The 14751-nt window shown below is 46.1% G+C and overlaps 1 protein-coding gene across 1 annotated transcript in view; it reads left to right on the top strand.

Annotated features, from left to right (window-relative positions):
- Window positions 1-14751, top strand: part of LOC124605092 (ketohexokinase-like) — a 47737-nt gene that overhangs the window by 7617 nt on the left and 25369 nt on the right. Inside the window, exon 3 of the mRNA XM_047136541.1 lies at window positions 7796-7915. Within this exon, the coding sequence (XP_046992497.1) occupies window positions 7796-7915 (120 nt within the window). The remainder of the gene's footprint in view (window positions 1-7795; window positions 7916-14751) is intronic.

The raw sequence follows: 14751 nt of genomic DNA, 5'->3' as shown, positions 1-14751 counted from the left end.
CATCACCCCGGTTCCCAGAACTCATGAAGAGAGACGTTGACTGTGGATATTGTATCACAGACACAGTCCCTTTGACTGTTCAGAGATGTTCCCGCTGTTTTGGTGTGGCATTATGTGGGGCCGACGTACGGCGCTGGTGGTCATGGAAGGCGTCATAACGGCTGTACCATTCGTGAATGCCATCCTCCGACCGATAGTCCAACCTTATCGACAGCATATTGGCGAGGCATTCGTCTTCATGGACGACAATTCGCGCCACCATCGTGCACATCTTGTGAATTACTTCCTTTAGAATAACGACATCGATCGACTAGAGTGGCCAGCACAAACATGAACCCTATCGTACATGCCTGGGATAGATTAAAAAGGGCTGTTTATGGACGACGTGACCCACTAACCACTCTAAGGGATCTACGCCGAATCCCCGTTGTATTGTATCGCACAGGTGCAGGTGTCAGGCTGTAGGATGGAGTCCCATGCCTGTTGCACATGGTCAGTAATACAGCGACGGTTAACGCTGTTTGTGGATGCCACTGGAGTTGTCGTCCGATGATGTCCCATATGTGCTCGATTGGAGGAAGACCTGGTGATCGAGCAGGCGAAGGCAACATGTCGACACTCGGTAGAGCATGTTGGGTTACAACAGCGGCATGTGGGCGAGCGTTATCCTATTGGAAAACACTCATGGAATGTAGTTGACGAATGGAGGCACAACATGTCAAATCACCAGACTGACATACAGATTTGCAGTCGGGGTACGCAGGATAACCACGTGAGTGCTCCTGCTGTCATACGTAATCACATCCCTGACCATAACTTCAAGTGTAGGTTCAGTGTATCTTACATGTAGACAGGTTGTTGTAGGCCCTCAACAGGCCTACTTCTAACCAACGCACGGCTATCACTGGCACCTAGGCACAACCAGCTTTCATCAGAAAACACAACAGTCCTCTGTCCTGCCCTCAAACTAGCTCTCGCTTGATACCACCGTAGTCGCAAATGGCGGTGATTTGGGGTTAGTGAAATTCACGCTACAGGTCCTCAGGCTTGAAGCTGTCCCTGAAGGAACCAATTTGTAGCAGTTCGTTGTGTTACTGTGGTGCCAACTGCTGCTCAACCTACTGTTGCAGATGCAGTACGAGGCGCCAGAGCCATACGTTGAACACGATGGTCCTCCCAGTTGTGAGTGCCACGTGGCCTTCCGGAACCCCGTCCTCTTGCGACCGTACGTTCTCTTGACCGCCGCTGCCAGCAGTCTTGTACACTGGCTACATTCCTGCCAAGTCTTTCTGAAATATCACAGCAGGAACATCCAGCTTCTCATTGCCCTATTGCAAGGCCTCATTCGACCTCAATGAGGTGTTGATGTGACGTCTTTGTCGTCTTAAAGGCATTCTTGCCTAACACCAACTCACCATGTCCTGTCTCAAAAGTAATTAACACTCACGATCGTCACAGCATGTTTTGAAAGAAAACCAACTTCCATCCTCATAGTGGTCCTACTAGCGCCTCTCTTATACAGGGTGATTCAAAAAGAATACCACAACTTTAGGAATTTAAAACTCTGGAACGACGAAAGGCAGAGCTAAGCATTATCTGTCGGCGAATTAAGGGAGCTATAAAGTTTCATTTAGATGTACATTTGTTCGCTTGAGGCGCTGTTGACTAGGCGTCAGCGTCAGTTGATGCTAAGATGGCGACCGCTCAACAGAAAGCTTTTTGTGTTATTGAGTACGGCAGAAGTGAATCGACGACAGTTGTTCAACGTGCATTTCGAACGAAGTATGGTGTTAAACCTCCTGATAGGTGGTGGATTAAACGTTGGTATAAACAGTTTACAGAGAATGGGTGTTTGTGCAAAGGTAAAAGTTCTGGACGGCCGTGAACGAGTGATGAAAATGTAGCACGCATCCAGCAAGCATTTGTTCGCAGCCCAGGAAAATCGACTCGCAGAGCTAGCAGAGAGCTGCAAATTCCACAATCAACTGTATGGAGAGCCCTACGAAAAAGGTTAGTTATGAAACTACCCGAGGCAATGGATCGGCCGCCAGGCAGCCCGTGACAGAGCACTTCATCACTGGCCTCCAAGAAGCCCTGATCTTACCCGCTCCGATTTTTTCTTATGGGGGTATGTTAAGGATATGGTGTTTCGGCCACCTCTCCCAGCCACCATTGATGATTTGAAACGAGAAATAACAGCAGCTATCCAAACTGTTACGCCTGATATGCTACAGAGAGTGTGGAACGAGTTGGAGTATCGGGTTGATATTGCTCGAGTGTCTGGAGGGGGCCATATTGAACATCTCTGAACTTGTTTTTGAGTGAAAAAAAACCTTTTTAAATACTCTTTGTAATGATGTATAACAGAAGGTTATATTATGTTTCTTTCATTAAATACACATTTTTAAAGTTGTGGTATTCTTTTTGAATCACCCTGTACGATTGGCGCGACACATGAAGAGACATCTTCTTTACGATGCAGAAACGTGCCTACCAGCTTTCGTTTATGTCGCACAACTCCTTCTTGGTGGTGCAATTTTCTTCCGTCAGTGTATTTAGGACGTTGTGGACCGTTCTGGAGCACGTCCGACAGCTTTCAAGATTCCTTTCAGAGTGAGCTTCTGGCTCGCTGTTATTTACAGGCTGCCGTTCCTATTGCCTTCAACTCTAAATGAATCAGTGGGCGACCGCCGTATACCACACTACAAGTCATGTCTCTTTCCCATTAATAATTAGCGATTTCCTCGCCAGGGGCTGTTCTCACAGTTTCGTGTGACCATTGTAAAATTCTTCTCTCGAGTGATAGCAGGTCTACGGAATGTCTCGCCATTGTCGCTACGGACGTTTTAGCGAAAAACAACATAGGAATGCGCCCCTCTGGGCGCCTGCTAATTTGTACCCTCAGCACCACGGCCGATTGGTCATATAGGCCCCCAAGCACACCAATTCACAGCTGGACAAAAGCCAGTTAGCGACAGTGAAATCGAGAATCACTTCCTGTCTGTGAGTACGGAAGTCACAGCCCCACATACTCTGAGTCATGCGATATCTCCTGATATCGTGCCGGAGCTTCTTTTCTTCGAAGTAGCGCAGCAACTCGACGTGACATGAATTCAACAAGTCGTTGGAAGTCTCCAGAAGAAATACTGAGCCATGCTGCAGCATTCCATAATTGTGAAAGTGTTGCTGGTGCAGTACTTTTTGCAGGAACTGATCTCTCGATCATGTGCTATAAATGTTCGATGCGTGGTCAAATCATTCGCTAGAATTGTCCAGAATGTTCTTCAAACCAGTCGCACACATTTGTGGCCCCAAGACATTGTGCATTGTCATCCGTGAAAATCCCATCGTTATTTGGAAATATGAAGTCCATGAATGGCTGCAAATGGTCTCCAATGTGCTTAAAATAACCATTGCCAGTCAACAATTGGTTCATTTTGGCCAGATTACCCGACCCATTCCATGTAAACACTGTCTGTACCATCAGTGTGCACAGTAGCTTGTTGACAACTTAGGTCCATGGCTTCATGGGGGCTACGCCACACTCCAGCCCCACCACCAGCTTTTACTAATTGAAAGCGGGACTCATTTGACCAGGCCACGATTTTTCAATCGCATAGGGTCCAACCGATATGGTCACGAGCACAGGAGAGGCGCTGCATGCGATGTCGTGTTCTTAGCATAGGCGCTCGCGCCGGTCGTTTGCTGACATAGCCCGTTAACGCCAAATTTCGGTGCACTTTCCTAGCAGATACGTTCGTCGTACGCCTGACATTGATGTTTGCTGGTTTTTTTTTCACCCAGTGTTTCTTGTCTGTTAGCACTGATAACTCTGCGGAAACGCTGCTGCTCTCGGTCATTAAGTGAAGACCGTCAGCCACTATGTTGTCCGTGGTGAGAGGTAATGCGCGCAATTCTCAGCACACTCTTGACTCTATGGATCTAGGAATATTGAATTCACTAACGATTGCCGAAACGGAATGTCCCATGTGTCTTGCTCCAAGTACTGTTCCGGTTCAAAATATGTTAATTCCCGTCGTGCGGCTATAAGCACGTGGGAAATCTTTTCACATGAATCATCTGACTGCAAATGACAGCTCCGACAATGCACTGCCATTTTATATTCTGTGTACACGATACTACTGCCATCTGCTTATATGTGTACGTCTATCCCATAACTTTTGTCACTTCAGTTTATCTATCTCTAGTTTTCACACATCACAGTGCACAGATATCTGTGCACCGGAATGTCATCACTGAAAGCATTGGAAAAATGTTTTCTGGACTGATGAGTCGTTGCACATTTTCATACCTGCCGACAGAAGGGAGAATGAGTATACCGAAAACTGTGTGAGGTGAAGTCTGTACTTGTCAATAGACCGCCGTTCAGGCATGTCCTAAAGGTAATAAGATGTGGGGGATCTTTACGTGGAATGAAATAGGAGCCTTAATTCCTTTATCACGGTATCAAACCGGTGTTCAACGCAGGTGATCGCCGACAAATTGAATCGTGACAGTTTGAGAAAGAGTACATAGATATGGTGGTGCTTGTGTGGCCCTCATGGAAACCTGATGTCATTGTACTGAGCAAATGCGGAACGCCGAAGAGCGAGAAATTTCGCCGTGGACACAGGTCGCCTTATTTTATTTATTTATTTTTATTTATTGATTTATTTAACCTGGCCTTATGTCTGCGATCTGTGAACGACAACTGACAGGTCACGGATCAGGATGACGCCACAGTACTATCTGTGTCTCCTGGAGTACATACCACGATATGTAGCCTCCGTGAAAAGAGGATTCTACACGCTGCTAGCCAAGTGTCTCTAAGTCTGTTGCTAATCAGTGCTTTTAAAAAGCATCAGGCTGCACTGTTGCCATACAACTTCCGTCAGACAAAGACATAGCAAATACATCGCCTGAATATGAAAGCATCTGGATATTGCAGAACTTTGACTCCACATTTTCTGATCATGTGCTAAGTGAGGACCAGCCGCAGTCCCATGTTCTACAATTGGCAAAGAAAAGACTATGAAGTTCAGCTGAAGGCCATATACTAAACATAAAACAGACAATATTAATACACGGCTGAAGGCCTGACACAGTACCTGCGACCAAATAAAATGACAATCACAAACAGCAAACAGTGGTTATCAGAAGTGTTCCAAGGGTCGGCCTGGGGAGGAAACTGTAACCACAGTTTAGGTGAGACAGGCAGCCAAATGTAACACTGAACAAGCGGGTTGCAGCACGACGTACGGACGGCTGACAAACCAACCAACAATCTAATCAATTCCCTCTGTCGCAACCGACCGACTGGCTACTCCAGTACGCAGACAGCATTCATCTGCTCAGTGGAAATCACAGAAGCTACACACAGTTCCACGTAAACATTTGCACCAAGAACTCCGACAATCCTAAAACCAGTCACCATGGAACAACAAGGAGAGCTGACTGTGGTGTCACCGCCAGACACCACACTTGCTAGGTGGTAGCTTTAAATCGGCCGCGGTCCATTAGTACATGTCGGACCCGCGTGTCGCCACTTTCAGTGATAGCAGACCGAGCGCCACCACACGGCAGGTCTAGAGAGACGTACGAGCACTCGCCCCAGTTGTACGGACGACGTAGCTAGCGATGCACACTGACGAAGCCTCGCTCATTTGCAGAGCAGATAGTTAGAATAGCCTTCAGCTAAGTCAATGGCTACGACCTAGCAAGGCGCCATTAGCCTTACATAGCAATTGATAGTTATCGTATGAAGCATGTCTCATCAAGAGCGATGTACCACAAGGATGGATTAAAGTTAAGTATTCCAGGAGCTACGTACTTTTCTTTATAGCATTCATTACGTATCCTGTTTCAGACCAATCTCTAGCCTGCGTGAGTTAACGCGTGCCTTTCGGCTGCTTCAGAGTGGCGTGGCTGTCTTGTTACGCCACAACACTGACAAATCACACACACACAGAGCATCCATAAGAGGTCGGCGACCAAATACGCGTCGTCCGATGAGACGACCGACCGAACGACCAACCAAGGTCGTCCCAAGTTATGAGTGTCGGCAACGGTCGGGCGAGTCTTGGCTGTCCGGAGCTCACTGCAGTTCCAACGCGACTCAACTCGATGTCCGTTCAGAGCTCGGAGACACGGCGGCTCTGGGCACACTAGCTCGGACTCACCCATGCAGAGGGAACAGTTGCCCATTGGCCATGACATCTCTGCACGAGGAAGGAACCGACGTACGGCCGGCAGGATGAGCAACTGACGCGGCCCAGAAACGATCAAAAGACCAAATACACGCCGCCCAATTAGACGACCACCTGAACGACCAACCAATAGTGTTCCTGCTCAAGTCTCCTTCCGTCAGACTGTACATGTGTATCACCAGCGGTCGACAAGTACTGGCTGTCAGCGCCCCACTGGCGCTCTGTCCCCGACTGAACTCCAGACACACGACGAGCCGGAATACTAGCGGTCGCTCCAGAGATAGTACGACAGTGATCTTATCGATAAGCGCTGCTGCTGCCACTCACGGGCAAGCAAACCAGCAACCTAGTGACGCCAGTAAATCGAATTAAAAGAAAAACGAGGTGACAGAACCACCAAAACAAGATGACGAGCAATAAACGGCATGACCGCGAGCTGCGTACGGCTCAATTGACATGTAACTTATTTGGGGTATTTCACATTACGTTTGTCAGTTCTACCTTTTACACTATATCTGCATCACCTTCTATGGGCAATATCTATTCAGTTTATTCTCCAGTTCTCTTGGAGTGTATTAATATTTTTTTATTGTGGTTGTAATTTTATTACAATTTTTAGCCGGCCGCGGTGGTCTAGTGGTTCTAGGCGCGCAGTCCGGAACCGCGGGACTGCTACGGTCGCAGGTTCGAATCCTGCTGGGCCATGGATGTGTGTGATGTCCTTAGGTTAGTTAGGTTTAAGTAGTTCTAAGTTCTAGGGGACTGATGACCACAGAAGTTAAGTCCCATAGTGCTCAGAGCCATTATAATTTTTACAAGCCTACTAGGTTGTTTCACTATATTCATATCTTCACTCCTGTTGAGTATATTTCTTCGCTAATGTTGTCCTCCTTCTCTTCCATCTCATCTTAACACGTACACACACACACGCAAACAGATTATTTTTTATGTTTAGTCTGAATATTTTTCTGGCTAGTTTGCTTTATATGTATTTACTGTCTAATTTCGTTACGTTAACTCTGCACTGTCAAAGATGAAATTTACTCTGATTTCGCACTTCACTCTCCTTGTGTAGTATTTTTGCAATATTGTGAAATTTTGTGCATCAGTGCTGTATCCTCATTGACGATGTTAATCAGTTAAAGTCTGATGATGGCCTTGTAAGACGAAAACCGACTAACAAAATAAATTAATAGTGTACAACGTCGCCGCGCGGGATTAGCCGAGCGGCCTAGGGCGCTGCGGTCAGGAAGTGTGCGGCTGGTCCCGGCGGAGGTTCGAGTCCTCCCTCGGGCATGGGTGTGTAGGTTGGCCTTAGGATAATTTAGGTTAAGTAGTGTGTAAGCTTAGGGACTGATGACCTGAGCAGTTAAGTCCCATAAGATTTCACACACATTTCAACATTTTTTTGTACAACGTCACAATTTAGTGCTTTTCACCTATAATTATGACGCTGTTCTACCAAGAAGTGACAGGATAATCAGCTAATACAGGTACTGCCTTTTAAAACAGTGAGGTTTTAGATAATATCGCAACTGTTTAAACACTTTTAGATTGTTAATAATTCCTACCGGAAACTTTTCCAACAGAGTTCTTGAGCGGAGGCTGCGACCAGGAGGCAACGCCGGCAATAACTGTAAAGTGCTATCGGAGCTGAACGCTAAATGCGATTTACTTGGATCACTTAATATCAACTGCACATCTGGTCGGTAAGTGACACACAATTTTACTTCTTTTACTGATGCTGACAGTGACATCAAAAGTTATGAACACTTCTTTTACCTTAATATTACAATTTTGTGAGCTAGCAGTGTCAGGCAAATGTCGGAAATGTAGTTCCATAACCGAGAACAAAAAAAGGTTCAAACGAACATAGAACCCTGAACACTGTTTTTTCTAAATGACACCCCTCCGAAGGTGTATAGTTTGACACTGACATGCACGATAGAAACATTGTCATGCATAGGCTATTAAGAAGCGATTTTTTTGTGGGGGGAGGGGGGGGGGGGGGAAAGAGTGGAGGGGTGTGCAGGCGGGGGCAAAAGAGCAGTGACGAAAGAGAGATGATATTCACAGTTCGATGGATACTGTTGCACCAGTCTAAAGTAGAATAAGGCAAACAACAAATCATTTGTTGGTGCATGGGTGGATGGCTACCTCATTAAAGAACCTAGACTTGTTCTTGGAAATGGATCGGGTGGATGGCTGGCTAATTCGCTAACAGATCCTTAACATAACGGACTTGTTCTTGGAGACGGGGAAAAGCTTTAGCATGCTAATGGATTCCTCTGTAGCTGCCTGACACAATCATTTCATCTCTATGGTCTGACCAGAAACACCAAAACTGATCTATCCTACAAATAAATACTGTAGAACATTCACAGTAGGTGTTCGGCTTTTTCGGTGATTTATGTGGATTATTTGCTACATCAGACTACTTACTCATTTTCCAGGAGTCATTGAATGCCAGGAACACTAGAAAGTGTATGATACCAAGATTCCGAGACACAGGAAGTGTTCGCCGAAGGTCAAAGAACCACCCAAAATAACCATTCAACAATAGTGTCCAAGGCACTGACTGCAAAGCTTACATCTGCCTCAGAGGTTACAGTTTTCTAACTTGTGTACGTGCCGTTTTGGGAGTCTCTGCCATGTAGACTGTTTAACTGCTACTGCTGCTCTTATAATATCGTGAAATTATTTGGCTGATGTTCATTTATACTACTAGGCACGATGATCTCACTCGAACATTGTCACTAAGTGAAGCGGCAAAGTTACGTATAGGGTCGCCACTGTTGGTTGAAGCGAGAAAAAACGGAAATCGCCAAGTCGCTGTTCCTTGTAACGGGAGTACTTCGTAGCGACGCAGGCGCTCATTACATTTTAGTTTGAATAATTTACGTTGACAGTTTTCTGCAACACTTAGTTTACAGCACAGATCAGCGAAATTGATGGAGCTGAAATATCTAGGTGCATCCAACAACAGGTTAATCAATACTATTCTCACAAGGCTGACTAGAGCCAAAACAAATTTTCTGAATGACAGCCGGACTGTCTGTCATTACTTGCACGAGAATATCCTTTTATTTTGTCTTTAAAGTTGATGTGCAGTTTCGGCGATGTAGCGGTTTTCAAGTGTTTGGTATAACCAGTAAAACAGACATTTGTGAGTTACTGTCAAAGCTTAGGTTGGTCATACATTGTTAAAATGTACAAAACTTAGATCGAAATCAATGGGAAATCCAGGATATAATGGAACAATATTATGGAAAGGGAAGTTCCTACTCACCATGTAGAGGAGATGCGGAGTTGCAGATAGGCACAACAAAAAGTCTGTCACAAATAAAGCTTTCAGCAAGTAAGGCCTTCGTCAAAACTAGATCGCACACACACACACACACACACACACATGACTGCAGTTTCAGGCATCTGAAGCCACTCTGCGAGCAGTACCAGTGCATGATGGGAGTGGCGACTGGGTGGGGGTAAGGAGAAGACTGGGATGGCCGGCCGGAGTGGCCGAGCGGTTAAAGGCGTTACAGTCTGGAACCGCACGACCTCTACGGTCGCAGGTTCGAATCCTGCCTCGGGCATGGATGTGTGTGATGTCCTTAGGTTAGTTAGGTTTAAGTAGTTCTAGGGGACTTATGACCACAGCAGTTGAGTCCCATAGTGCTCAGAGCCATTTGAACCAAGACTGGGATGGGGAGGGGCAGGGATAGTAGGAAGGGTGCAGTGAAACGGAGAAAAGTAAAAAGACTGGTTGCTAAGGTGAAATGAGGGCTGTGTATTGCTGAAATGGCAACAGGGAAGGGGCTTAATGGGTGAGAACAATGACTAACGAAGGTTGAGGCCAGGAGGGTTATGGGGACATTGGATATATTGCAGGGAAAGTCCTCTCCTGCGCAATTCAGAAAAGCTGGTGTTGGTGGAAAGGATCCATATGGCATTGGCTGTGAAGCAGTCATTGAAATGAAGGACATCATGTTTGGTATCGTGCTCAGCAACAGGGTGGTCCACTTGTTAATTGGCCACAGTTTGTCGCTGGCCACTCATGTGGCCAGACAGATCGTTGGCTGTCATGTCCGCATAGAATTCAGCACAGTGGTTGCAGCTTAACTTGTGGATCACATGACTGGTTTCACAGGTAGCCCTGCCTTTGATAAGTGATGTTGGTGACCGGACTGGTGTAGGTGGTGGTGGGAGGATGTATAGAACAGGTCTTGCATATAGGTCTATTACAGGGGTATAAGCCATGAGGTAAGGAGTTGGAAGCAGGGGTTGTGTAGGGATGGACCAGTACATTGTGCAGGTTTGGTGGGCCGTGAAATACCACTGTGGGAGGAGCGGGAAGGATGATGGGCGGGACATTTCTCATTCCAGGGCTTGACGAAAGGTAGACAAAGCCCTAGCAGAGAATGTAATTGAGTTGCTTCAGTGCTGAGTAGTACTGTGTTATGAGGGGAATGCTCCTCTGTGACTAGATGATGGGATTTTGGGAGGTAGTGGGAGACTAGAAAGATTTGTTTTTGTACAAGGTTGGGAGGATAGTACAGCCTGTGAAGGCTTCAGTGAGACCCTCGGTATATTTCGAAAGGGACTGCTCATGACTGCAGATGCGACGGGTGGCTAGGCTGTACGGAAGGGACTTCTTGGTATGGAAGAGGTGGCAGCTGTCAAAGTGGAGGTATTGTTGGTGGTTAGTAGGTTTGATATGGACAAGACACGTGAATGACCACAAAATACATGTAAAAACAGCCGAATCTCCCTGATTCAATGACATAAGCTACAGCTTAATGATGAAGATATACTTTCGAATATGTGTATAATTGCAGCTTACTCCGCTGAAAATAAGAGAATATAAACACATACACTCCTGGAAATTGAAATAAGAACACCGTGAATTCATTGTCCCAGGAAGGGGAAACTTTATTGACACATTCCTGGGGTCAGATACATCACATGATCACACTGACAGAACCACAGGCACATAGACACAGGCAACAGAGCATGCACAATGTCGGCACTAGTACAGTGTATATCCACCTTTCGCAGCAATGCAGGCTGCTATTCTCCCATGGAGACGATCGTAGAGATGCTGGATGTAGTCCTGCGGAACGGCTTGCCATGCCATTTCCACCTGGCGCCTCAGTTGGACCAGCGTTCGTGCTGGACGTGCAGACCGCGTGAGACGACGCTTCATCCAGTCCCAAACATGCTCAATGGGGGACAGATCCGGAGATCTTGCTGGCCAGGGTAGTTGACTTACACCTTCTAGAGCACGAAGGGTAGCACGGGATACATGCGGACGTGCATTGTCCTGTTGGAACAGCAAGTTCCCTTGCCGGTCTAGGAATGGTAGAACGATGGGTTCGATGACGGTTTGGATGTACCGTGCACTATTCAGTGTCCCCTCGACGATCACCAGTGGTGTACGGCCAGTGGAGGAGATCGCTCCCCACACCATGATGCCGGGTGTTGGCCCTGTGTGCCTCGGTCGTATGCAGTCCTGATTGTGGCGCTCACCTGCACGGCGCCAAACACGCATACGACCATCATTGGCACCAAGGCAGAAGCGACTCTCATCGCTGAAGACGAGACGTCTCCATTCGTCCCTCCATTCACGCCTGTCGCGACACCACTGGAGGCGGGCTGCACGATGTTGGGGCGTGAGCGGAAGACGGCCTAACGGTGTGCGGGACCGTAGCCCAGCTTCATGGAGACGGTTGCGAATGGTCCTCGCCGATACCCCAGGAGCAACAGTGTCCCTAATTTGCTGGGAAGTGGCGGTGCGGTCCCCTACGGCACTGCGTAGGATCCTACGGTCTTGGCGTGCATCCGTGCATCGCTGCGGTCCGGTCCCAGGTCGACGGGCACGTGCACCTTCCGCCGACCACTAGCGACAACATCGATGTACTGTGGAGACCTCACGCCCCACGTGTTGAGCAGTTCGGCGGTACGTCCACCCGGCCTCCCGCATGCCCACTATACGCCCTCGCTCAAAGTCCGTCAACTGCACATACGGTTCACGTCCACGCTGTCGCGGCATGCTACCAGTGTTAAAGACTGCGATGGAGCTCCGCATGGCACGGCAAACTGGCTGACACTGACGGCGGCGGTGCACAAATGCTGCGCAGCTAGCGCCATTCGACGGCCAACACCGCGGTTCCTGGTGTGTCCGCTGTGCCGTGCGTGTGATCATTGCTTGTGCAGCCCTCTCGCAGTGTCCGGAGCAAGTATGGTGGGTCTGACGCACCGGTGTCAATGTGTTCTTTTTTCCATTTCCAGGAGTGTATGAGAATAATATCTTTCTTTTGTTGTCCCTTCTTATTATGACAGATACTTTCTTTGACATATAACGACTTTGTAGGGAGCCTAGTGTTTCGCATAGTTTTACACTTCACTCGACTTTCTAATACACAAATATTTTAGTAAATTTAACTACTTTACTTCAAAAGCGAATGTGTTGAAAATGCTTCCCGTTTGTGCCTCAGAGCGCAACAGTTGTGTTATTGGTTTCTTCTGTGTTGGGAAACAGTTTCATGGCTTTATTCTCTTATTATCAAGTCAGTCTGGTTTTCCCTTCAGCTACAGTTGCGGTAGTTTATCTGCTACGTTAAATAACACAGGTTGCATTCCATACACGTTTACCATGTTCCACATCCATTGATTTGACTGGATGTGTAATGAAGAAAACTTCACGTTTTTTAATCGATATAAGACGGTTTTCTGCAAAAGGTTGGATCTTCTGCGTTTACTTGCAATTGTTTTGTTCTTAAAGAACACTACATTCCCCAGTAAATATCTGTAGGTTACAAGATAAACGTAAATGAACGGTTCTCTAATGTAGCGGTTCCTTTACTATGATATCACCCTGTCTGATAGTTATTATTAATCAAGAAAGAAAATAAAATTATCGGTGCAATTTCAGCACCTGTTTCAGAGTAGCGTCAGAGAACGATTGACAATAATGGGGAAAGGAATACAATAGAAGAAGAATGGATAGCTTTCAGAGATGAAATAGTGAAGGCAGCAGAGGATCAAGTAGGTAAAAGGACAAGGGCTAGTGGAAATCCTTGGGTAACAGAAGAAATATTGAATTTAATTTATCAAAGGAGAAAATATAAAAATGCAGTAAATGAAGCAGGCAGAAGGGAATACAAACGTCTCATAAATTAGGAAGTGCAAAATGGCTAAGCAGGGATGGCTAGAGGATAAATGTAAAGATGTAGAGGCCTATACCACTAGGGGCAAGCAGGGAAAGCAGAAACGTGGAAGGAGTATACAGAAGGCCTATAGAAGGACAATGTGCTGGAGGGCAATATTATGGAAATGGAAAAGGACGCAGATTAAGATGAAATGGAAGATGAAGAATTTGACAGAGCACTGAAAGACCTGACAAAATTCTACCACCTGGTGACCAAAATGTATGAGATAGGTGAATACCCTCAGACTTCAAAAAGAATACAGTAATTCCAATCTCAAAGAAAGCAGGTGTTGAGAAGCGGGAAAATTACCGAAATATCAGTTTAATAAGTCATGGCTGCCAAATAGTAACACGAATTCTTTACATACGAATTAAAAACTGGTAGAAGCCAACCTCGGGGAAGATCAGTTTGAATTCCGTAGAAATTTTGGAACACGTGAGGCAATACTGTCCCTACGAATTACCTTAGAAGATAGATTAAGAAAAGATAAGCTTTCGAAATGTGGTGCTACAGAAGAATGCTGAAGATTAGATGGGTAGATCATGTAACTAATGAGGAGGTAGGGAACAGAATTGGGGAGAAGAGGAATTTGTGGCACAACTTGACTAGAAGAAGAGATCGATTGGTAGGACATGTTCTGAGGCATCAAGGTGTCACCAATTCAGTATTGGAGGGCAGCGAGGAGGGCAAAAATCGTAGAGGGAGACCAAGAGATGAATACCGTAAACAAATTCACACTATTGTAGGTTGCAGTACGCACTGGGAGATGATGAAGCTTGCACAGGATAGAGTAGCATGGAGAGCTGCATCAAACCATGCTCTGAACTAAAGACCACAAAAGCAACAACACAATATTTTTCAAAAAAAGTTCATTTCATTTGTTTGAGGATGTTGTCGAAGTTAGAAATACAGCGTCTTGTCTTCTAAATTACTTCAATGAATAGTTGTTCCAAGAAGCTGCAACCTGTACAGTCATTGCATGATTAAAACAGGACAACAACTTGAAACAAGTTCATAGGAAATCAAGAACTTCTTCAGCGTGAACATCAAAAGTATGCAAGTGCAATCAATCAATGGAAGGAACGTGTGTGATCTACATATGGAGACATATCGTACACACATTAACACTAAGAAGTGGACCCTGAAGAAAAATTTACATGGCTTCAGTACAAGAATGACAGCAAAGCAAATAAAGTTCTAACAAAAGACGTACATGATCTGCCCGCATTCTGGATGGCCATGAGGGAATACCTCATCACAGCACAAAGTGGAAGGCCATACGAGGATTAACGATCATGATGAAAGAGAAGAACATTTAATTATAGCTGAAAGCCAAA

Source organism: Schistocerca americana, chromosome 3 (assembly GCF_021461395.2).
Source record: "Schistocerca americana isolate TAMUIC-IGC-003095 chromosome 3, iqSchAmer2.1, whole genome shotgun sequence".
NCBI classification, from domain to species: Eukaryota; Metazoa; Arthropoda; class Insecta; order Orthoptera; family Acrididae; genus Schistocerca; species Schistocerca americana.
This window is presented reverse-complemented; position numbering and strand designations above follow the sequence as displayed.